The sequence below is a fragment of the Ciconia boyciana genome, chromosome 4 (genome assembly GCF_034638445.1).
Source record: "Ciconia boyciana chromosome 4, ASM3463844v1, whole genome shotgun sequence".
NCBI classification, from domain to species: Eukaryota; Metazoa; Chordata; class Aves; order Ciconiiformes; family Ciconiidae; genus Ciconia; species Ciconia boyciana.
Window position 1 is genome coordinate 42,999,924 of NC_132937.1, and position 26,185 is coordinate 43,026,108.

At 36.1% G+C, this 26,185-nt stretch overlaps 1 protein-coding gene and 1 pseudogene across 1 annotated transcript in view; one reads left to right on the top strand and one right to left on the bottom strand.

Moving 5' to 3' along the window:
* The first annotated feature begins 13 nt into the window (after positions 1 to 13).
* On the top strand, positions 14 to 2,018 carry LOC140651355 (uncharacterized; annotated as a pseudogene).
* Positions 2,019 to 6,945: 4,927 nt separating this feature from the next.
* The window catches only part of SCAMP1 (secretory carrier membrane protein 1), a 45,058-nt gene continuing 25,818 nt past the window's right edge, over positions 6,946 to 26,185 (bottom strand). The window contains exons 3-9 of the mRNA XM_072860708.1: positions 25,234 to 25,332; positions 24,850 to 24,961; positions 21,060 to 21,188; positions 15,635 to 15,794; positions 13,832 to 13,933; positions 11,836 to 11,953; positions 6,946 to 10,003 (exon numbers count right to left, since the gene is read on the bottom strand). Coding sequence (XP_072716809.1) covers positions 9,839 to 10,003; positions 11,836 to 11,953; positions 13,832 to 13,933; positions 15,635 to 15,794; positions 21,060 to 21,188; positions 24,850 to 24,961; positions 25,234 to 25,332 — 885 coding nt within the window. The 3' untranslated portion in view covers positions 6,946 to 9,838. The remainder of the gene's footprint in view (positions 10,004 to 11,835; positions 11,954 to 13,831; positions 13,934 to 15,634; positions 15,795 to 21,059; positions 21,189 to 24,849; positions 24,962 to 25,233; positions 25,333 to 26,185) is intronic.

Sequence of the window (26,185 nt, forward strand, 5' to 3'; positions counted from 1 at the left end):
AGTGCCTTCTCAGATAGTAAGTATATGTTGGAGAGAGCAAAGCTGACGTGACGCAGTTTACACCAATCTTTACGCATTTAAAAAGCTGAGTCCCTGCCAGGTTTCTTTGCCTTGAAACTTACAGTGCAAGGTGTGTGCCACTTTTTACTTAGCAGGGAAATGCTTCCATTGACTGGACAGAGAAGCTGTTGTTACTCTGGCTTTCACCTGATTCTGATAAAATTGTTTGAAATAACCATTGTTAGAAATATTTCTCCAACTTTTATTAAAACTCCTGAAATGCCAAGCAGGTGGCAATGCCCCACAGCACAGCTGGGCATTATCTTGTGAATGCCAACAGCCTGGCCCGGGCTGTAGCCTCTCCTACAAATGTATATCGCACATTGGACTTCAACAGTATTATCCTTTCTCTTGCCAATGAAACTTCATTCCTAGTCTACAGATCAGTCTGTCTCATGACCCAGAGCCACATGAGTCCTTAAGAAATCTCCATTTTTCAGGAAGTCTTGCCAAATTCTACATGGCTGGGAAGATCTTTTCCCTTTTTAAACCGCATGTAGCATGGACCCTTTTCCAACTAAATCAGCAGAAATAAAACAGACCTTGCCACAACTGACATTCCTTTCTCAAAGGCAGTAGGTTGTATTACTTGTGGTGTTGCATCACTTACTAGAACTACTTCTGAAAACAAATTTAAAAGGTATTTCACAAAACAAAGGAATGATGCAACTGTTCCATAAGAGCATTGGAGAGAATTCATCTGAGAAGTAGTTCTAATGAAATACTAAGTGAATTTTAGACTCTTCCTCTTACTTCTTGGTAGTTTAACATCATCCAATGACAGGGTTGCTCTCCATCACTTCACTGTGTAATGTGGAGCAGAGATTCTTGTTTATGCCTGGTCAGTCCCTTAATGTGTGCTGTTAGTTATTTATCGGTATTAAAAAAATGTTGTTACTGTACAGGTAGATAGCTAATTTCAATACACTGCTCAAGTAGTTCACAATACAAGGGCTGTTCAGCAGTCACGACCGCAAGCCCAGGGCCAGCCTTGAGCACAGGGGGACACGAGCAGTCGCGGTGTTGGAGCACCCCTCCAGTGCCTGCTCTGCAGCACGGACCCTGCCCCAGCCCAGCCGATCTATGGAGCAAACCAGGCACAGCTCCCAGCCTGCGCATGTCCGTGCCCAGTGCACCTTGAAGCCACATGCCTTATGGATACGGAGGTGATCTCTGAGCTGCTACGCAACAAACAAGGTCAACTTCTGCTGATATTAAAAAGGGATTGTTTTAATCTAGCCTCTTCTTGCATTCACCTGCTCCTGCAACCCACATCCACCATATTCTAGTTTAAAACAGATTAATTCACTTTTCTTTTACATATTTAATTTAAAAAACCAAAAGTTATGGTCTGGAACCATTTCTGCCAACTGCCTGCACAAAGCAAGATTTTAACAAATCCAAATTACTAGCACAAAGTGGTGTCTGAGGACAAAAATCACAGCCAGCACGTCCTGTTCACACCTATGTTTTCCTCCTTGTTCTTCTCCCGTACACACAAATGTGCCATCTGAAGGGCATGCACTTGGCATGTACCTTGGGTCCAGCACAGCTGCAAGGTGACTGAAACCATCCTCCTGGTGCTCCGCCTGAGCCCCTGGCTGGAGTCTGCACCACAGAGGCCGGGCCAGCTGCTCAGCTGTGCTGTTGTGGGCTCTGCAGTTGGAAAAGTGGGAACTAGGAAGAAGCAGCGTAGCATATAAATCAGCTAAAAATTAATTACAAAATAGTTTTAGCTTTTCTTAGGTGGGTAGCAATCCAATGTCCACATCGCCACTGCCAACAAATCTTGACACTTTATTAGGGTGACAAACGCTGCTTTGGCTTGAGCACTTGTTCAGTCAGAATAAGGTCAGTTCTTCCAAAAGGTATAGAGGGCATCTACTGCTTTGGCTTAGAAGTAAACAATGACCAACGTTCATTTACATTACTAGCTGACCTGTGCTGTGATCTACAGAACACTTACAAAATTTTAATAGTGCGGTTTTTAAGTACAAAGGAGGTATTTTCAATGGCATGGTTTGCTTTTGTTTGCATTTGTAACCAAGGAGAACCAGCTTTTCTGCTTATTCCTGGTATACTATCAACTTGCTCTGCAACAACATAATCCACTAACTTGCAAGAATATCCATGTTCATCACATAGCACAGATAGAAGACAGGCTGGGAAGAAATACAGAAAAAAAAAATAATCAGAATTTCTTTTCTCAGGGTTCTGTTTTTCTAGCAAGTGATAAGATGGTATATATTGCAGATTTTTTTTCTGGATGAGGTTTTCAGGTGTAGGGTGCTCTCATTAAATTTGATGGCTGTTTAAAGTTGTTCCTGAAGTTCACACCTCAGCAGTAGCTTTCAAAGATATTGTGGGGGGGATACATCAGCTTAAAGCTAATTTAATTAATTTCATGAGGGGGCTGCAGAGTGTAACTGCTTCATAATGTACATGCACTGCATAGAATCTAGAAGAATTTGCTGTGGATTCTTTAAAACCTGTGTGCCAATTATCTCAGTTTAATTTTGTTTTCGTGGTATTGAAGAATTCTTCAAACATCTGTGGTTTGATCAACTTCGTAAACTTGTATTCTGTAAAGTGCCATAGACCTTTTCTTTTTTTTTTAAATTGTAGCATATTTAAAAAAAAAAATTATATATATATATACACAAACTTGTGTGAGACGTGCAATATCAGGAATGGGTTTTGTTGTGTTTTTTTTTTTCCTTAGTTTTTGCTTTTAAACAAGATATTTGAAAAGGGACTTTCCAGGGAAGAAGTAGCTGGAGTTTTGGTGGTGTGGACAAACTAGAGCATAGAGTAATGCAATAGAATCACTGATTTTGAAGATTAATACAACAGTAGTAACAGCAGCTAAAGATTTAACAAAAATCTCTTCTAGATTGATTTGTAATACTCAGATCTATATAATACAGAAAATTCAAATGTGAATCTGTGTCCATCTCTGGCAATATACAATCTAAAAGCTGAAAAGGCTCAGCAAAGTTTCTTAATGTGCTTTATTTATAATGTGGCACTGCAAAAAACATTGCTACTGAGCTATTTCTGGGTTGTCTATATCACCTTTGTATCTATGTTAATAAAGTCCTCTGGATTCTGAGAATTTTTTTCAGCCAAGTCATTTCCATTTTGCATTGTTATCCCACATCAGAGTATCCCACATCCTAGTGGTAAACAGAGAGGAGTTCAAGTCTTCCTTGAAAGCAGTGGGCGCTGGTGCCTACCTCAAGGAAAGGACAGAGCACAACAAAAGCAGAGCATGGCAGCAACGTATACACCACAGACGCTTTGTATAGGAAGAGTGGCTGCGGCCATCCAGCTAGAGTAGATTTTGAGCCATGGTTTATTTGTGGTACTGTTTTTCTGTTCTTGAGTCACCACTATGTACATTTGTTAGCATGAATGATGTACCTAATGTGTTATTTTTAATCTAAATTTCAATTAAAATGCGAGTTTTCAAACTTTAACAGGAGTCCGACTATGTTAATTCAAATATACCAGACAAGTTGAGCCACAGCAAGGTAGCTTTAATAGAATTTAAGATCCCAGCCCACTGATGTTTGTGTTTCAGACTTCCATCTGACTTCAACAATTATTACCACTTACTGATCAAAAAGTACATGATCTGAAATTGTAGCTATGTCTTATACAATACAGTTGCATTAAAGAGACTTTCTAATTGAATATGTCTGACAAATGTTTTTCATTTTGCAACTAAAGCACTGCAGTTCCCTTCTCATGAAAAGGGGTAGCAAAGGTTGTAAAACAAATATTGCTTAATCACAGAGACCTTTAAAATGGTGTTTGCTGCAATGTGTCTTCCCTTTCACCTGTGACTCGTTGAACACCAGAGAGAGGTTACATACTGTTCTCTAAGCAAATTTAAGACAGAACTACAACTAAGGCTTCCAATAGTTCACAGAAAAGTCAGGATATCACTTTTTTCTCATAGTTGCTATGGTCTATTTCTGTTACATTTACATATAAATTAACTGCATTTAGTTTAATTACACTTCTAACAATTTCTAAACTTCCAAGAAGTAGCTCTTGGTTAAAACTTGGAACATTTAGAAACCTACAGTCCAAAAGAAGTTAGGGGATGGGTGCCACTCAATGCACCAGCACAGTAGTAATCTGTATGGATTTCAAAGCAGGTATAGATAGAGCAGTTATTCTACAAATACAAAATACTGCCGAAAGAAATTACAAAGCACTGATTTGTACAGCTAAAAACATTAACTCCCTTTTTCAGTAAGTTTAATGGAGTTGGCAATAGGGAACGCAGAGTTCAGTTCTCTAATTGTGTGAATTATTACAGACTTCTGTGTTCTAGTAACTTCTTCCCCAAGCTCCAGCTAGGTTTAGAATGGTGATGCAATGAGAAAGTGAATGTGTATTATTAATATCAGAGGGACAGGAATATAAAGTTGTCTTGCTCCTGTGATTCACTGAAAGCTTGTTTTCAAATAGATGCCTTTTATTTGATTTGTAGTATCATCATATCAAAATTCTGAGAACGTAGGAATCGTTGTCCCTAACCAGCTTTAGGTATCACTCAGATGCAGTGGGATCAGTAATTTGGTCTAGCTGAGAAAGGTAAAGGAAAAATAATTCCAAATTTAATCACATTATTCTGAGCACTTCCAGTTGCTCCCCTACCTTGGACAAAAAGTACTACCCCACTGCCCAATCCAGCATATCCACTTTTTTCTCTAGAACATCAAAAATACATGCACAGCAAAGACAACAGCCCTGCACTGCAAAACGGCAACGCGTGCTTTGGCGTGTGTGCAGTGACTACAGCTCAGACCATACATGATTGTTTAATTAGGCTATAAACATTGTAAAATCTACTTGCAGCACTGTCAGCTGAAACAGTGGCAGAGCAGCTGATGCCGCAGAGGCATCAGTGGTCAGAGGCAGCTGTTTTTTAAAATGGCCCTGGGCTCCAGCCAGTATATCCTACCCAGCTCCAGCTGTACACATTTGCAAAGCAGAAAAGCTGAGTGAATGGTCACAAGTAACTGGACTCTAAAGCAGGCTGTGTTTTCCAGGCCTACATTAGCCCTGTTCCAAGCACACTGCCAAATGACTAATACAACCTCCCAACTTCATCACCAAAAATCAGTCTCTGAAATTTCCCATCTTACCAGCTGAAAGTTTCCCTTCCTGAGCTGTGGGTACAAATAAGTTAAAACCTGGTCTTCCCAACTCTTTGCACAGCAACTCCTCCGTGTTGAAGTGATGTAACTTCACTTCTGAGTGATGTAACAGCAACACATAGGAACACTCACCAAAGCAGGACAGTACATGTTTTATACATATACACACCTTAGTCACATTGCAGCACCAAGTGTATTGAGAGACGGTGAAACAAACAAATTAAAAGCACTGTTGTTTGGTGTAATCACTATCCATTCATCCAACAAAAAGCACATTTTAGACGAGCTGTATATGCTTCCATTAAACAGCTGGACAATTAATTTCTTTTTTTTCCAGAACAAAATGTACAGCACCGTGATCCACGAGTCATACTTAGCATCAATACTTTTTTTTTTCCTCAGTACTGTGTGACATGGCATCTAGTTTAATCCTAGCATAAAGGTAAACTAGTATTCTGCTGCTGGGTCAGAAATCTGCACCACTTTTGTAAGTCTTTCTGATTTTTCTACTGATGAGAATAAAAGCTACTTGCAGACATGAAGTTAATTTGTAGAAAAAAATACAAACTGAGTGAAACCTAACACACGTTTGTTGTAATTATCTGATCCACTGTGCCTTACTACTGATTCATAACCAGAATGCTCTAGGTGTGTGCCTTTTGCTTAACAGAAATATCTTGCCAGGAGTATCACTGAGTATTTTTAGTCAGAGTTCTCTTCCCTATGCTGTTTTCTCTGTGTGTGTGCCTTCCCAACTTCATACTTACAACTTCTTGAGGAAAACTAGCCTCAGCAAACCAGAGGAATTACGTCCCCTCAACAGCACTTAAATTGTGTAATAATTCTAACCATAAAGCATGACTGGGTCATGCTGCACAATTGTGCTTACCATTTACAAGGAAGTACAACAAACGTTCCTTTAGTCTGCTGCCACTGTCATCCTCAATCTGTAAATTACAAAGAAACAGATCAAGTTGATGAATTTCACTACTAAATGATGCATGCATGTGCAAGTGTCTTCAAAAACTCACATCTGCTATCTCGCAAAATAATCCTGACTACCTCAGAGCACTGTTCTCTGTATTGTGCATTTGCAAGTGTAACTATGTCACAGTGGTCTAGCTGAAGTCGTTTTGCCCTTCAAAGAAAACCCAGTAATAAATTCAGTACTAGAGAGCAGGTGTTACAGTTGATATATGAAAAAAATCAACAGACTGTGATGGTGCCAAAAAAAAAGGCAGCAAGACACAGCAGTGATACAGAAATGTCAACTCCTAGGCAGAAATTAGGAAAATAAATGCTACCAAAACAATGCTGTTTTCAGCAACTTTGTTTTACTTTCAGTAGTGTTTTAGGATTAATACCTGTAGAATTTCATTCAGCAATGACAGAACATGTTTAGATTTTAACCCTTGTGAGTTTACAGCACAAGAAAGTGGGCTGCAAGTGTTCTTTGCAAGAATCTTCTGCAAGATTTGAATCTTCTGCAAAATTCTTTACAAGAATCTTATTTGTAAGAGTTGAGTAGACTAATTCTCAATATCCTAATGTGGACATTTTGCTTCCCCATTTCAGCAGAATTACAGCAGTTATATACAGAATTATAAAAACCAAGTGAGACTTTTACATAGATCATCCACCCTGCACATTATCCTGACCGTTACAAGAAAAATCCCTATATTGGTCAAACCTATACAGAGCAAACACCCAGGAAAAAAGTCTTTTTTTATTCTATGACACTGTGTTAATACAATAAATATACAAAACTTCTGAACTACTCAGACATGCAACAGAGGGACAGAAGTAGTGCATTTGTACAGAACCATGACATTCACCAGGATGGCAGAGCATTGTTAGTAATTTACAAAATATACAAACATACCTCGGATAAATAAAACCAACTCCTAAATTACAGATCAATGACTACCAACATTCCAGTGTTTAAACTTCATACTTTGTACTCGATTCGCCACAATACTACAAAATGACAACTTAAGTGGGCGCCATACTCTGATTGATTAATAAGAGACTGTAAAATCTAGTTTTCGTTAGGTACAAAATATTTTAACAAATATCAGCCTCCTGTTGTCAAAGCTCAACTCAAACTTGTCCCTCCCTTTTGGGCTGTGAAGTGTCAGAGATTTCTGGTTTAAACAATTCACGTGTAACTGAACCTTGAATTTCACTTAGGAGGTTTAAATCCATACATTCAACCCATGACATTACAAATCAATGCTCCCTGTACATAGAACATCAAATATGTTTTCTCAGAGAGCCTTTAAACATTTGGGAAAAAAAATCTACCTGCCAAATTCAGGTTTTATTCCTAATGTTTTCTTCCATAATATATTCTGGTAATGTATGTTATTATGCAATTTTCAACTTAAGTTAAACTGCAAGGATGACGTCCCTGGGATTCCTATCCAGGAGATACCAAGAGAATTGCTTAAATTTAGATTTAAAAGTAATCCATAGAGTTCCTAGATACAACCTTCAAGTTAAGTTTAAAAGATTGTGAAAAGAACAATCTTGATATACAGCTGCTAGAAGGATGATGCCCAATCTCAACAGAAAATGATGGCTTTCATCTGGAAAGCTTTTAATAACATTACACACAAATTCAAGTTCAATGCTAGCATGTCCACTAATATGCTAATTTTAGAGCCCCTATTACACAGAGTATTTAAATTGCTTTTAACTTCATGATGCAGAAAACATTTAGAACATAGTATATTCATTAGTATGAACTTCAGCATAGGTGAAACTACGAGATTTATCCAATTCAAGTTGGATTTAAAGAAATTAGTAAAAGAAAGGAGACTAATAGGGACTTCATGCTAACAGTACAATATTGATCCAGGGATTAAGCTAAGGGTTTTATTTTTTGTAATGCTTTTCTGTTATTATGAATACAGTGTGGTGAAAAAGAATCTATGAATGTCAGTCCACATTCAGAACATGGAGGGGTCTCAGAATCTTATGCTGTCTTACCAAAGGTGGTTCACCTTAAGAGCTGAATTCATTTCAGCCACAGGAGCTGAATTCATTTCAGCCACAGTGTATACTTCTACAGGTTGTGGTCCTTCCTCTTTTCATTTTCTAAAACGGAGTTTGAAAAAACAGCCAAAGTATTGTGCATAAGACTCATGAGGCAACCCAAGAATATAAATAGTCTTCAAAGGAGAGAAACATGATGTTGTACTACAACCTGATTATATTCTATAATATTATGATGGTATGTACCATCTCGGATTGTTCAGTTCCACAGCACCAATTTAACCTCTTAGGCCTCCAGTTCAATGAGTTAAAATTTAACTTTGTTAAAGATGAAGATTTCTCACTTTTCCAACTCAAAATACTTTAAAAGCTTTTTTCCCCCAGCTTAAATCACATCACAGAGATGGCTGAGTTAACGTTAAAATTAATTCAAGTATCTGTTAAATGCCATTGCTTAAAAAGCTTCATTTTAGACAATATTCCTGTTAGAAAATTAAATACTGTATATTTAGGGTTTTGGACAAGCAGTAAACAGAGTGACTGACTAGGCTAGAGATTTAGTACCACTGTTAAACACAAATCTACACTTAAAAAAAAAAAAAAAAAAACCAAACAAACAAACAAACAAAAAAAAAACCAAAAACCCCAAACCCCCAAAAATCCCAAATACAACAAAAATACCACTGCATGTAGAAGAGAGAAGGAGGGCAAGAAACTAGTGTTCTAAAAGTCAATATTGGTTTCTTTTCCAGCAAAATTATTACTTCAAGACATGAATACTGAAATTAAAAATAGCAAATATATAATCATTTAGCTCTGTGATTGAAACCATCAGTTACCTTCCTTAAACTGTACACTGCATTACACATTCTATTACAGAGAATGTTTATGCACCATAGTCATTTCTCACAGGTAGAGAATACTCCATGAAAATAGATACAAACAAACGCTATAAAGTGGCGCAGGTAAATTCTGGACCAAAACACTATTTAAACAAGATCAAATAACTCAACAGTATTCATGCAAACTTACAGGTTTATATCAAAAGACTTATCCTAAAAAAACCCCAAGAAAAGAATTTATAATATCTACCCTACTTGTATTTGTCTTCCAGCAGCTGCTGAAATTGCAAAAGCAGTAGCCAAACCTAACTTTCTACATCTCTCAGTCTACCCCACTTCTTATAGTAGAAATAGGGAAAACAGTCCTTACGAAGAAAAATAATTGATCCAAAGTGCATTCCTGAAGTTAAAAAAAATACCGGAGTGAACCACTAAAAAACCTTCCAAATTCTTAATACATGTATTTGATCATTATACACCACAATTCATTCTCAGGCCAATTGTTGAAATTATTTATCCTCCATAAAATATGGAAGGCTTTATATTCTAGAATGCAACATCTTAAAGAAGGGCAAAAAAATGTTATCTTTTTAAAATAAATAAATTTATAATAAAATAAACAAAACATTTCCCATTTTACCCATGCACAGCTGCAGAAGAGACAAACATGCTGTGTGAATTTTGATCTAGGCTTTTAGGGAATATAAGAAGTGACTGGAAAATAAAGTACAGTCGAAGAGAACTGTGATGACTTTTTATGTTCCCCTACATTCGGTTACCCTTGAACGCGTTTTGAGCTGCACTGGTTGCTGCTGTTGATGCGGCGTTGGCTGCAGCAGTTTGTACAGTTTTGTTGGACATCACTCCTGTTGCAAACTCCTGCTGCGCCTTCTCAAAACTAGCACCAGTCGTGCGATAGAGACCATGCACCTAGGGAGGTGGAAAAGCAGTGAAAGAACAGTGCTGAGCCTTCCATTTCTTGGTAGACTAATAGCAAATTCTCAAACACGAAGCAGAGCCGTGTGGTGGGGAAATCTGGTTTGCTCATGTGTTTGGGAGGATCCAGAAATGAGTAAATGGACTTTTATTCCACAAATCCTACAACTTTTGATTGCCCTGCTGCATGCACCATTTAACTGTAGGAATAACTGTAACTTATGGCAAGTTAAGATGGGTCTCATAGGTCTTTACTAAAATGTGTGTGCTATCTACTGTCAGAAATAAGATATTTAAATACATAGCAGGCTGCATCCTTAGCATAACGCAGAGCTCACAGCTTGCAAAAATGTCTTCTGTTTTGTATACGATTTGTCGTACTCACTAAAAGAGTTAGTAAGTGTGCATGTTAAAAAAAAAACAGCAGGAAGCCAAAGAAGTAGTTTTGAATCCACTGTGTCAATAACATTTTGGTGAACTTTTTTCTACACCAATTTTTAGAAACATTTTAATTTCTCTGATTGATACAGTTACAAGAACAAGCTAAGCTATGACTGAATATTAAAAAGTATAAAACATCCTAATAATGGAGATATGTATCTGCTGAACTGGTGTGATGACCAATAGCTCTGCATAATAAGCAGAGGTATTAAATAATATGACTTACAAATACTCTAAACAATTTGGCGTATAACCTCTAGTACAAAAAAAAAACCCCAAATCCTGAGTAACTTTCAATTACCTGAATATTAAAATTAAAATGCTATTTCTGATTCATATTCAATCAAATCACAATAAAGTTCTCAAATAATATTGCAAAGACATTTTTATTTAAATGTAGCAGGAAAATTAATGTTGTAACTTTTTTCTTTGTTACAAATGTGTCTATTTCTCATCCATAAAGATACACCAAGTCACATCTGAGTATGCAGGTTTTTGCAAGGAATCCAGATGCATATGGTAGGAAGAGGGTAAAAAATGATCCACCATACATTTTTCTTGCTTGTTTCTTTCTCCTGTACCTGACTATTTATGCAGAAAACAGATAAGGAGAAGGGACATCTCCAGGCAATGCTTAAAATTTCTAACTTACAGTAAATAGGCCAGAAGAATTTGGGTACGTGAAAATCTTTAAGCATAACTGTAATTGAGGTTGAATTATTAGAATTGCCAGCACATCACCAGCAGAATTCTCAGTTACTTCTTAGCTAAACAACATGAAAAACTTACTAGCATGTTAGTATCTAAACTTAGGTCTTCCGGATGAAAATTCTCAAAAAGGAACCAATGGAAAAAAGCATCTTTCTTTGAGCTCTCATGCTACGCAATCAGTAATTGACAAAATGTTAAAATAAAAGAAGCAGAGAAATAAAAATCCTTTTCTGAGGTGCCAGGCATCTCCCTCTTTTATTGATTTTAATGGGAATGATTTTGGTAAGAGCTGAAACTTAGCAATCATTTGAAACACACTTCACTCAGCCTGATGAATCACCGCAGATTTGAAAATTACAACCTGGCATCTACAGGAACAATCATAGCGTCCAGTGCATTCACCTGCCCTTTCATTGTGGGCTTACCTTCCAATTTCTCTTATTCAGAGCTATCCTTCCCCATTTTAGTTTGCAGAAAATAAGTGCCTTGTACAAACAGCATTTTGTAACTCCACAACAGTATAAGCAAAAAAGTACAGTTGTTAATAGGTAAGGCACACCCACAAGAATATCATTTAATCCCCACTACTTTGTGAGAGAGTACCTCTCTCAAGCAGAAAAGCAAAATCCAGATCAAACATAGGAAACAGAAGAGGGGAATAATATCTAACTTACCTTTTTAAACATAACTAATGAGATAACAGCAGATGCTGTGAAAAGTGCAGCTATGATTATCATCATAATGCCAACAGGAATACTCTTATTAAGACCAGTAAGAGATGAAATCCACCCACTGAAGGAAAAAGAAAGGACAAACTTTACTAGCACAGCACATGAACCATTCAACCACAGGTATCCACATCAAGGGAAGCTTTATAACCTCCTGGTTCTGATCAACTTTGAATATATTTGAAGAAAAAGTCATGGGAATTTTACATAAGCATATTTCGGTTCTATAATAAGCTTCTAGAGCTTAGTTTCCATTTTTCCCAATGCATGCAGTGAAACTATATGAAAAATTGTAGTAAAGATTATTATCCTTGAGCAAAATTGTGAAGAAATTAGAGAGTTGCTCATCAACTTTTTGGGGTTGTTTTTGTCATACTGTCATTTCAGACTGATTTAAGACTACATGATTTCGTGGAAGAGAAAATGTCCCTAAAAACATAGCTTCTAACTTCTTTAAATATAAAACAAAAACATGCCAACCACACACAGCTTCTATGTTGGAACACTCATTTAACTGTATCCACACAGTGATGCTTTCTCAATTGAGGTTAATATAGTAATTTTTTGAAGTAGACAGCATCAGATTAACTAATAGAAAAGATTGCTATATCAGTATCTACTTCAAACATTTCCCCATCCTTCAAAATTGAAACACCAACAGAAAAATACAGTATCAAACTTGAAACCACAAAAAGCAGGTTATCTTAAGAAAAATGAAACATTAACACAGAAGAGATTCTTCCACAGAAAAAAAAGCAAAAAATTTCTCTAAACCCAAACAATCTTAAAACTTTCCTCTACCTGTTTCAAATTGCTCTGATATCCCCTATGTCCAACTGGACTCTACCACAAAACTCCAAAATCCAAACAGTAATTAGCATTTTCTGATGATCTGGCTACTTTTCATACCACTTCCCCAAGTATCCTTAAAAGCACACTCCGCGTACTTGGAGAGTTGGCCCTCTAAAATATTTTTATTTTGTTAATGTCAATCAATGTATCTATGAAAAAGCAAAATAGTGGATTCGAGAGCAAAAATAATAAAACAGGATCCTTCCTTACACTACAGTTCTAAAGCAATGCTGTTTTGTCTGCCTTACGTATGTTTGGAGGTTAGCAGCAAAAAGCTCTGATAGAGAGAAGTGTCATTACCCAGCTACAGTACTGCCAGTCATAGCTCTCCATGCTACCAGCTGGCTACTGCAACCATGCTTTTAGTTAATTCAAGTTTGTTGGGTTTTTTTCCCAAGGACAGTGACTGATTCCCAATAGCTTTTCCTTGTAAAACCTAAATATTATACCTCAAAGACTCAAATAAAAGATAATATACATAAAAGCTTCATGTAAAAGCCTATATACTCACAAGCATCAAAAAGACAAATCAACTATTACAGAATAAGGAGCTGACTCGGACAAATGAGCTTTTTGAATAATAACAAAGATGTACCACTATATTCACCTGAATACATTATTGACTCATTCTTCAAATTTTAGCCCAAATTTCCTTAATAAGTAGTTAAGTATATTAATTTAATTAGAAATAACTAATTATACAAAATAATATGCAAACACTATTATTACTGTCTAAATTATTTTCATTTTCTCTTAGTTTTGCTTATGTCTTTATCTTAAATATAGAGCAAATAGCATCTCCACAGACCACCAAAATAGAGGAGGTAATGTAAAAGAATAGTTCAAAGTGGTTTACACTGAAGGATAAACTTATGACCTAATAACAGAAGTACCTCACACTCTTGGGATATGCTTCACCCACTTTTCCTTATTAAGATGGGTTTTTTGAGTGCTAAATTTAACAATTCCAGTGAACACAAGATTTTTTTTTTTTTTTTTAAAAGACACATGGACTGTATTGCAGTTGCTATATCAAATATGAGTGTTTGTCTTACAGACAGTACAACGCTACGGCAAGCAGAATACTCACCAGTTTCCCCATCTTTGAAATCCTGCAGCTTGAAGTACATGTACAGCAAACTGACAGATATATACAAAGAAGAACACAAAGAACCTGAATGAACTGTCACTCCTGAAAGAGGGGGGAAAAAAGATTAAAGCAGCCAGGAAATTAATGACTTTTTGCAAATACTGTCGTACTAATCTATTTTTTTTTTCTGCATTAACTAGAGGAAAAGTGCTTTCATTTATTGACAGTGACTTGAAGTATCACTAATTCTGTGGTTTTGTAAAGTGTTTATTTACAAGAGCTGCTCCTTCTTCTTTAATACAGTATTTCTGCCACCTGCACCACTAGCAGAGGTGAGAATAGCAGCAAGATACTATTCCTTAGTGTTCTGTTAGCACACAGCTGGGCCTCTTAGACTAAACATAGAAGTTTTGCTACAATGCATGAACATCAGAATTCTGCCCCACTTTCAGACTGAAGTTCACAGTGCTGGCAGGATGGGAAGAAAATATTTTGCTTGTAAAAGGAAATAAAATCTAATATGGAATTACTGAAACATTGTGCAGACCAGAATCCTGAAGCAGCTGTTGCTTAAAAGCAAAATATACAAAATAGGTTTGCTGTTTAAATTACTAAAACACGAGCCTGACAGACTGGAAGTAAAAAAAAACCCAAACAAACATAAATGTACAGGCAAAATCTCAACAAAGACCTCAACTTATTACTATCAAAACTAATGATCATATGATATGCTCACTACCAGGGTTCTAAAGAAAGCAGAAATCAGTTAGTTAACTCACAGAACCAAATTTTGCTGTTAATAGCTCTTCCTGCAGAAGGGAGTTTGTTCATTTCTATTTATTCAATCAGTTCAGTTCAATAACTATTTCATTTTCAGCTGAGCAACTGACCAAAAGTTGAATATGCAAGTAGTAGTTTTCTTTTTCCAAACAATCAATATTCACTAAGCTATGGATTTACTAGAGAGCAAATGCAACTGTATGATTCCACAAAGATGTGTGGGTACAGCAATACCTCCTTAGTTAGCAAAAAGAAACATCTCATTTAGTCTAAAGGTTACGCTTAACTGCAATTTCTGGCCATCAATCTTTCTCTACAAGAATTAGTGCATTTTAACTGATAATATCCTGAATCACTTCAATGTAAAAAAAAAAATTCCCAAGAAATACTGTAAGAGTACAGGATTTAGAATCTCTACATGCTGATTTTCATGAAAAGAAGTTTAATTTTGCATGCAAACCAACCATTCTATTCTTAAACACAAAGCTACCACACCTCATGCTTAAGTCTGCAAGATTGCTAAAAGCTAGGAAAAATACTAGAGTTTGATTACTATATACCTGCTCTACTCATTCTCAAGAATCTCAGTCTACTTCAATTACAGACACTGTAGGTCACTTAACAATATACAATTTTTAAGTGTAGAGTTTTATTAAGTTCATTCAAGAAGCCAAAAATTTAAGACACTCTTAACTATTAACCTACTCAAATTCTTGGTGTGAAGGGATAGAGATTTAATGAGAATTTTCTTTAAAATTGTTATCAGCCCAATACAAAGTTAAGTATTTCCTACAAATATTTTGTCAATGGTAGAAGCTATAAATACTTTAAAGGATATTCCATGATACTCCTAACTATTGCCATCCATGTTTCAAATACAACAACTGAATTAATGGCAAACATACTACTTGTTTTTAATGAAAGCATATTAAAGGATTATCATAATGATAATCAAGCAAATTCTGGAACGTTAATGCAGTTCAACAAGTTTTTAAATATCCTAAGTCAAGCTGAAGTTGTTACCTGAAAGCTCCATAAAGTGGTCTGTACCAGCAGACAAAAGAACAAGGGGTAAAAAGCAAGAACCAGAGAATACTCAATCCAAAATCAACCCCTCGTGTAGCATCAACGTAAAACCAGGCCAAACATCCAAAGATATTAAGAAACAGTGTCACTGTATGGACTGTAGAAGCAAAAGCAAAATAGTCTTAATTAATTTATGTTTATACAATAAATTATTACAACTGTTAAAGTAATACCCAAACGGAGCATTTTTAAACAAAACATCAGCATGCTGACAATAAATCAATACCTTCTCAATACCCTCAGCAATAAGCTGATTTTTATACAGTTTTCTAACTTTCAGGTAAACCCTATATTCACAAGTGAAAGTACTGAACATGAAAATTCAAGTACTATCAGGTATATGGTGAAGGAAAAAATCCTGTCATAAAAAGAAAACATTTTCAAATTTAAAACTATGAAAAAAGAGGTTTCTACAGCTGCAGTAATGGATACTTTTTCTGCAGTAATAACTAGATACAGATATTTAACACACTACTGAATATTTTGAGAGAAAGCTTATAAATTATATAAAATGCATTGTAAATGTAGCATTGTACACATTATAATTTGAAAATAAAAATGTAAAAAAAAAAATCTTTCAATGAAAAGCTCTTTGTTTTCCATGTAATAAAGCAAAAAGAAAAACACTTAGTAAAAATGTTTCTTAGTAAAACAAGATCTGCAAGAAGCTGTTCTAGATGCTTTAATACATATTGCATATTCAAATATTTCTTATAATATTGGTCTTAAACCTCTGTCTTTTTGGTGCTCCATTCTTAGCTCAATACTAGCATTTTGTGATGGGCAGAACTTGTTACAGGTTAACTTTTGAATTCTACTAAAGAAAATGCATTGGCATTACGACTTCACAGTTATTTCAAATATATCTAGTTCTTAGAACAGAAAAAGATACAGCAGTATTATGAAACATTACAACTACTACCATCATGCTATCTGGCACAGAAGTTAGTTCTGCCAGACTTAAAAGAACATGAATTTCTGTCTTTGTTCAGCAATAACCAGTGATTCAGGAGTAATTTTGCTATCTCAGAGGGCAGTTTCTGTCTTTGTGGACCAGGATAAAGTAGAGTGTGTATAATTGAGAGTGCACAAGATGCTCCTTGCAGCAATGATTTTTTAAATTTAAGTTCAGAGAAACATTTTAGTCATTCTACTGTAAGGTGAGGTTAACAGAAGAACTGGCAAGATAATAAAGATTCTGAAAAAAAGACTCCTCAAACTCTTTGCTGCCCTCTTAACTAGTACTTAAATAAGCCCTAAATCAACTTAGTGGGAAAAAAATCTTAAAGCAAAACACCCAAATCATTGCATGAAAGGCTGATGAAACTCAAAACATTTCCGTCAGACAAATCACATTTTCCTCTAAGAGTCACCAGAAACAGAAAACTTTGTACTTTTAAATAAAAAGCATTTAATGCATCTACGTATCTTAGCACTGTTCCAAGAGGTCAGTAAATCAACTCATTTCAGAATTTGTGCTCATAAAGCACAACAAAGGATTCAAATCCAATTCCTGCCTTCCTTTGATAAATATGAGAAACTTAGTAAGGGGTACTCTTTCTTTTTCTAGTCAATACTGGAAAACAGGGAGACCCCCTAGATTACTAGAAACATCCACATTCTGGTGGAGTTTGAACTTCCCAAAATTACTACTTTTTTTGTAATTGCAATTATGATAACAGGACAAGTTTTAAAAGAATACCATCAGTGCAGAAGAGGGTTGAAATGTCACACCCACTACTGATACTTACTAGCACAATACTTACTAGCACCAGTGCTATTTGGCATCTACATTATTGAGATGATTATTTTGCAGTCCCACTTGGGACTGTATAAAAATAGAGTTTTGTAATAAGTTTCATTTCAGTAATGTTTTATTGATTGTATTCTCAGGAAACCAAAGTCCTCACTAGGACACATGACAAATGAATGCGATTATTCCCAGGAATCAGCTGGACTGTCACCCTGTAATGGACTCCCTCAAGGGGAATGGGATGCCTACAAAACGGGAGGGTTTGAAGCCACAAGGCAACTGACAAGTGAGGACAAAGCTGGTGAAGTTTGATCACACACAACCTTGGAGCACAGAGTGGCTTCAAATGTAATTTAGGCTTTTGTTCCTTGCCTGTTCTGCTCTTTTTGGAGAAGGGGCAGGTAAGACGTGCAAACACACCTTACAAACAACAGAAGTATTTTCCATAGGAAACAATATATTCTAAAACAGGCTTAGATGAGCACATAGCATAAGCACATGCTATCAAAAATGTGAAGGTGTTTTTTTTTTCTCTACACAGTACATTAGGACTTCAGCTAAAATACTGGACACAGTCCACACTGTAAAATTCTTGATGCTACACACCAACAAAAACCATAGTAACATGGAGTGGACCAAGCAATGAATTTGTAAGACAACAACCAATCAGACCTCTAGAAAACATAACCTACAAAGAAAGGCTGAGTAAACTATGCTAATTTAGCCAAAGGGAGACAACTAAGGGGATAAACGTGTTCTCCATAACAACAGTGGACAGAGCAGGGAAGATCAAACACAGGAAGGGAGAATTAAATTATATATTGAGAAACATCTTCTAATGATAAAAGACAACAACACACTAGAACAGGCTTGGAGGGAGTTTATGAAGTGTCCATCCTTGGAGGTTCTCAGGAACAGGAAGAACAAACATCAACACACACTGATATATGTACTATTGATCATATCCTCAGACAAAAGGATGGATGAGATTAAACTTTCCTAAACAGAAAAAATACCATAAAAGTTGGCACTTTAGCGTATTATTGTTCTACCAGAATCAGTTCTACCAAGTCATTGGTCTTTGAAAACCTTTAAAAGTCTTGTTCATAAAAAATGGAAACATTCACAACCTATATAAAGTAACAAACCCAAATGCCACAAAAGCTTTCCATGAGATTAAGCAGCTCTTCAGTTTGTAACTTCAAATAAGAAATATTCTTTGAATCAGTACTGCTCATTTTGTACATGCTATCAGCCTGTGGGGAAAGTAGCTGCAAAACGCAGGCTTTCGAGCCAAAGAATTTTTGGTGTTAGATACGGGTCAAGAGACATGGGACATTTCACTAGTAACAGCATAGAAAGATCTAAAAAGTAGTGCTCAGTGCTAAAGAGCCAGGAAAACTGTCATTCCATCTGCAAGTCAGTAAACCAGCAATGGTCACAAACCCAAGACAGAACAGAAAAGCTCCACTGGCAGCTGACAGAAGCCATTGCTAACTGATTGCTGTAGTTACAAAAACATGGGAGCACTCAGTCGGCGGCGGGGGGGAAGGCTCTCCCCAGGGAAAAGGGGAAAAAAAAAAAAACCACCCCAAAAATGTGCAAAGATAAAACCACATCAAGGAATCAGAAAACTCTGACTTCTGATACAAATAGAGAAAAGATGGATGAATTCACAGAATAGGGATACAAACAGACTTATTTTCGCAAGAGTTAAAGAGTATATAGATCTGAAACAGGTAAAAAAGTTTCCTCAGATACATGAAGACCAAGAGTAAGGGTATAAAAATTGCTACTAACCATGGAAACACACAGAAAAATGAAACAGAAAGGCTTGTTCCTAGGGCTCCTAAAAAGGAAGAGGAAAACTAACCTACTTTACAAAGCGGTGAGCACATGATACTAGATTTATTCAAATGTGATTATGTTCACAGAACCCCTAGGCCTTACAAAACCTGGGAAGTTCTAGAAGAGGAAATAAAATGTAGGGTAGAGCAGCAAGCAGAAGCAGGCTGGTTTGCTATGGTAATAAGTGCCTCCACTGAGGAAGCATAGGCATTCTAATGAAAAATGAGCCAAACCACGTAGATATGATCCTGGGAAAGAAGAGTCACAAGGACTGATTCAACAGCCAGCCCTAAGGCATGGAGTTCTGTATTCGATTCTTTTTTTTTTTCAGCCTGAAATAGATTTTGTCTTTCTTTTCCTTTATTATGCCCTTTTCCTTCCTTCCTGAGTAATCCCTAAGTCAGAGAGCATGAGAGCTAAACAAGGAAAAGAGCAAGAGGACTCAGTTAAAATCTCAGTCTACCTAGAAGAAAATCTGTCATGTTAGTATAAAAGCACAACTCCTATATATTTTGAAATACTATAATGCTGCTGCTTCCTTTATTTATTGCCATAAGAAGGAAAAAGAAAAACAGTATTAATATTCCAATTCTCACTGCCCAACTTCACCTTGTGTTTGAAACATATGGCACTTTCAGAACTCACTCCTGCAAATGGCCAGAATTAATAACTACCCTAAAATTTTGGAATACTTGATCTTAGATTTCATATAAATCTTAAACGTCTGTCAGATTTATGAGAGTGGCTAGTCACACATTCTACAGTGGATTTAGTTGCTTATTTGAAGATTAATGACCCAGCAAGGAACATAGAAAGCTGTGGATTATGATGAAGTGGAATTCACTTGATTCAATGCTGACTGCTCATTTTATGTGTTTCAATTACGTGGTTCAATCACAGTAATGAGATTACCAGATTAACAGGTAAAATTACAGAGATTTGCTAACTAAATCTGAAGCCCTGAAAAAAATACAGAAAAGTTCTGAAATTCACATTCCCTTAGTATGCTAAAAATATATTAAAGGCATCAAAGAATCTAAATCTTTGGAATTTTCTCAGTCTCAGAGTAATTATTAGGCTCTCATCACACTGGACAAGGCAGAAGAAACAAGTGTTGTAGCATTTGTATATTTGGTTCATCCAGCATTTCTCCAGTCAAAACACAGCTCCTGAATGAGGGCAAAATTAACCCTACAAAGATGGTGTAGAGCATTCTTGGTGTACAAAGGATAGTTTTAACATGGACTGATTCTTCAGATAATTTACTTTACACCATTTTTTTAAATAGACTAAAATGATATTAAGTCTCCACTACAGACTAAAAACTATTACTAAACTATATAAAACTATGTATATTAAAGCAAATGGATATTACACTTTGTAAACTCAGAAGTCTATTAACACTGATTGTGAATTATATTTCTTAATATATAAGCTGATTTTAAAAACAGTAAAATTATTTCCAAGTTAATAAATGGTCAAAGCTCATTTTACAACAACAGAGGTACTTAAAGCAGAAAACTGCAATATACTAGAACCAAACTGCCTTAGGGTAATCCTCCTCCTTTTTTTCTATGAAATTTTTATGAAATAATTCAATGCTTTTAAAATTGAAGCTAACAAAAATATTTCACTCCAACGTTTGACTTCTGGATTTAAACAATTTCTCATGACAGATGTTGCAAAAGCCAAAGTAGCAGGTATGTATCATCGAATTTGAATAGGCACTTTTTTTTCTTAAAAAAAAAAAAAAATACTTACACATCCACAAATAGTACATAATCTTTACTGTCTTCTGGAATTCTACAGGAATGTCTACAGAAAAGTCCTGGTAGAAGCAAGGACCTACTGGAAAATTCTCAGGAAGAGGTGGCCAGTTATTTTTTCTACCTGCAAAACAGGAAAAAAAAAAAAAAAAAGAGCGCTTTATAATATAGTTTTAATCTCTGTATACTAGAAAGAGATATACATTTGGAATTCTTCAAATTGTTTTCTGCATGAGTTTCACAGGCGTATGGATAACTTGGACTACCAAAACCCCAGTTTTATCAGCAATCCTCACACAATACTGAAAATACACTTCAGAAATAAAATACAACGAAGTGCAGACAGATCAAGGAAAGTACAGTATTTTATCTACGTAAAAGACTAAGCAGGCATCTGCCAGTTCCTATAAAATAATGAGAAAACTCTTCACAGAAGAAGCAGATATGGGCAGAAAAACAATTTCTCAAGAGTTCCTTTACTTTTAAATGCACATTTCCCTGAAGTCCCACCATACTCACATACTTTGTTGAACACAAAGACTGGGGACTGAAAAGCATTCTTCATTCTCAGAATCCTGATATTTTTAACACCAGGCTATCTCTAACACTTTGAACTAGTTCCCAATACAGTTTACAGTCAAAGCTTTTAGGTAAAGCCCCTAAGCCTCAAGAAAGGCAGCTATTGAAATGGTCTAAACTACTTTTTTGTTACAAGAAGATGCCCTACAGCATCACTGTATTTTCATACAGTTGTGTGACAGAGCGAGGACACCACGAAGGACTCAGTCTCAGACACTTGGATTTCCTGTATGCTGATTGCTCACAGGCTAGAGCATACATTCTGCTGAACACAAGTCATACCAAGCACAGACTCAGAGATTCAACTGAGATAATAACTGCAATAAACCTTTTCCGTAGCTTTTCAAATTCTGGATGCAAGAGATACATTGATCACCATGTTCCAAAAGTGGAGCTGAACTAGAGACTAACCTAAAGGCACCTTTATCTGAAATTCTGACAAGGTTTTGCTTGCAATTTCTATCTTCAACCATACCTTTACTAGCAGTTCATCTGATAAGAAAAGAAAACTTGCAAAGCTTACATACTTGCATTATTTCTTATTTGTTTCCCCACTCAGACAAGATGAAGCTGTCAGTTCTGTCCAAACAGGTCCAAAGCACTGAGTATCTGTTAAGTTTTCTGCCTCTCCTACTGAAATTTTTACCAAGCCTTTCAGAGCAGGGCATTGCCAGAGGGAGCATACAGAAGATAATCAAGTAATATTCCCATCCATATATTAAAAACTACTTTGGGATTTCTTACGTAAAAAATATCTGATAATAATTCAGACCTTCATTCCGCAGTATATGGTTATTTCTCTCAGGACTGATAGTTTCAAGACAGAGTTATGGAAAAATTCAAGTATCTTACAATAATTCAAGTTATTATTTAAGAATTGTATTTCATGTGCTTTCCCACTGCTGTGGTACAGGTTTCAAAATTTTCAACTAAGACTGAAAGACAGCTTGATGAGATGGTTTGAGATAAAAAACCAAGTGGTCTTTTTCTAAATACCCTTTGGACACTCATAGTCCAAGACTGTATCTCGATAAGCAAAGAGCTAGCTCAGAGTTATTTCATTCAACACAAGTTACCACCTCAAGGCCTATTAACTTCAATGGCATGCCTACATTATGAATGCAGACACCCCCAAACTAGCTTCATGCAAGCACAGAAAGGGATTTTCAGGCATGCCCAAATGAACTAGCTGAAATAGGAAGCAGCATGCTTTAATTAGCTCAAATGCAATGCTGCACAGTACCTGAGCAGAGAAGACTGAAGGCATCAACCTGAGCTGACCTACCAGCTTGAAGATCTTTGCACTGTAGTCAATTGCATATGACAAGTGTCCTAGAAGTGCAGCCAGCATCTTAAATTGAATGCAAATACCTAGAGTATTGCAAAAGACCCTGTCCTCCAATCAAGATAACGCTACAGTGTTTCCAAAGGAGTTCAAATAAGTGTGCAAATGAAAAAAAAAAAATTAAAAGGAAAATAATATTTTTCTCCTCAGTCACAAGATACAATTCCTGATTTGCAGCATCTTTTACACAGTCATTTGGTAAAAAACTAGCATCTTCTTTAAAGTTTTAAGAGCTCTCTCTTCTCTGTTCAGCCTTCCTAAAGAATCCTTTAAAATCTTCATGGATTCTTCAAGCACTTTGATGTGAACAACTGCAACCTAATAACAAATACTGATTTTAGACATATCCTGAAACATGCATGGGGTCTCAGAGTTATGTTCCCTAAGATATAGATGAACAAAACTGTCCCTAAAGCCTGGAAGAGAAAAGTAACCAATCCAGACCATCAATATAAGTTAGTGAAATTAGATAAAGGGCAATACATGGAGAAGGAAATGAAAAAACAAACAAAAAATCATTATCTGGGAGAAGAGATACAGAGATTTAATAGAGAGATTGAAAAGAACAAATACTGAGAAAATAAAAATGGTTTAACGAAGGGACAATATCACCATGATTCTTCTCCTTAGAAGACAAAGAGCAACTCCCCATTCCCAGATCCTAGCAAACGACTGGCATATGACTGCTCTCTACAGCTTCCTGAGGAGTGGAAGTGGAGAGGGAGGTGCTGAGCTCTTCACTCTGGGATCCAGTGATAGGACGTGTGGGAATGGTTCAAAGCTGTGCCAGGGAAGGCTTAGACTGGACATAAGGAAACATTTCTTTACTGAGAAGGTGGTCAAACCCTGGAACAGGCTTCCTAGAGAGGTGGTCAATGCCCCAAGCCTGTCAGTGTTTAAGAGGCATTTGGACAATGCCCTTAGTAACTTGCTTTAACTTTTGGTCAGCCCCGAATTGGTCAGGCAGTTGGACTAGATGATCCCTTCCAACTGAAAATATTATATTCTATAAAATTCCCTGAGAATTTTAATTACTAAGCAACTACGCAATCTGGAATTGTACCACTGCATATTAAAAAAATAGCACATGTGGAAATAAAACAATCAGAATTCTACATATAAGTGAAAATACCACAGGAAGTCAACCTTGCACAGTGTTTTGTGTTTGGGGTTTTTTCCTAACTTCAGTCTGAAGTTCTTTCTTTTGAAAAGGAATATTCCCATAGATCTACTTCTAGCAAAGTATCTTCAGTTAAGAGGATGTAAATCTTCTCATTTTTGAAATTGCTGTACAAAAACTGATGGTTTTGCACAGCACACTTACAGTTTGTGGCAAAATGAGATACTAATCTTGACTATGGGTTACAAAGTATCACATGAAAAATTAATAAAATAGCAATAATAGAATAGATCTTTCTGCTATTTGCATAGAATATTATGTTTGTAACATAGCAAAAGGTAACAAAATGTTTCCCAACAGGAAAGTTCTCTTACAGCTATAAATACTGACAGAAGAGAAATCAAAGGATGTTACTTATGAAGTTACTTTTACTTCTTCTCAAAATGCTCCATTTCTATTCAATACTATTCCTTAGACAGTAACCTAGAATAAAAACAGCTGATAGCAGACAATAACATGTAACAGAGGCCACATTTCAAATTTTTACAGTGAAAATCTGCACAGGACAGGCCAGTTTTTATTCACTGTACACACTGTCTCAAGGGACGTAAACTTCCTTTTCCAGAAGAGATTATATAACCCCCTCTTTGATCTGTTTCACAATGTCACTGTAAAACTAAAACAATTTCTAAGAAAAAGTGAAATTTCTGCAATTTAAAGAAGTATTTTTTTCATGCATACCCCCCTGCTGATTGAGACTCTGCATTTCCCTTTCTCTGCGATCTAGTTCAGCGGCTTTTCTTTCCAGTTCTTCTTGACGCTTTAGCAGTTCTGCCTGGGCCAAGGCATGCTCCTGAACAAAACAAGCATCATTAGATATTGATAAAAAATAAAAACACAAAATAAATATTCCAAGTCTGTTTTCTATAACTAAGCATCTCCAGTTATGGATGAAGACTGACCTAATATTGCACAAATTCATGCATTAACTGATTACTTAAAGGCAGTATTAATTTTCATAAATCATTAGGAAAGCAATGCTTATTTATAAAAGACATTATTCCAGAAGTGTATTTAAATAATTATAATTAAAAGGAACCTGGTGCCTGAAAGTTACAGACAAACCTTTGCAATTTGTGTGTAAGCAGGTGGTTCTTCTGTTGGTTTCATTATTGCTGGCTGGGTACTGGGTACATTAGGCATTTTCACGTTTCCTGGAGGAGGCTAAGAAAACAAGAGACAATTCTAGGGAAACAGTTTCCTGTTCTAATAAACATCTTTTCATTAACTCCATAAGAACAAATCTAGTTGTCCTAAAGGAAGTGTTATGGATAAACTGAAAATCTGATATGCTGCCCACAATATTTATAACCTTAGGAAAAAGAAGTTAACTATATTCTGTGGTACAGTGTTCTGCTTATTTGGTTTTACACTGCACTACTTGCCATAAACACACATGAATTTTAGGGATCAGCAGAAAATGAACAGAATTTTAAATTTTGTTCAGACATGAATATGAATAAGGACAGTTACTGTTTAAGAGAACTGCAGGTTTTAACAGTGATGTATTCATATTTTGAAACATGATGCCATTTATTAGTAATGTCTTCCAGAGCTTTCTACTTAACAAAGGCTTATATCACCTGGCTAACTAGAGAAGCAATGTACCATATTAAATTTTCCAATTCAAGATCCATAATCTATTGCTTAACTATTCTACCAGTATGTATCGTAGTATCTAGCTTCAAGTACCACTGGCAATTTGTTCACTTGGTCACTACCTATAAGAATACAGCTTACAAGAAGCTTTTAGTAGCTCAGTTTTTGGGTTTTTTTAAAATCCTTTCCTCCTTATTCCCATTTGTCATCTTCTCTGACTTTCTCCACATCTCTCAATCATACACAATGTTAATCAGTAGCTATCAAACCAAGGAAGAAACTACTGCCTAGGTTGGAGTTATCAACTTTACAGAAAGCAGATCAGTATAGCACTACTATGATGTTATTTTATTGTTAAATATGCTTGGGGGGAAACTACAATTCTTTCTTTGTGTAGAGCTTGCAACATGAAAGACTT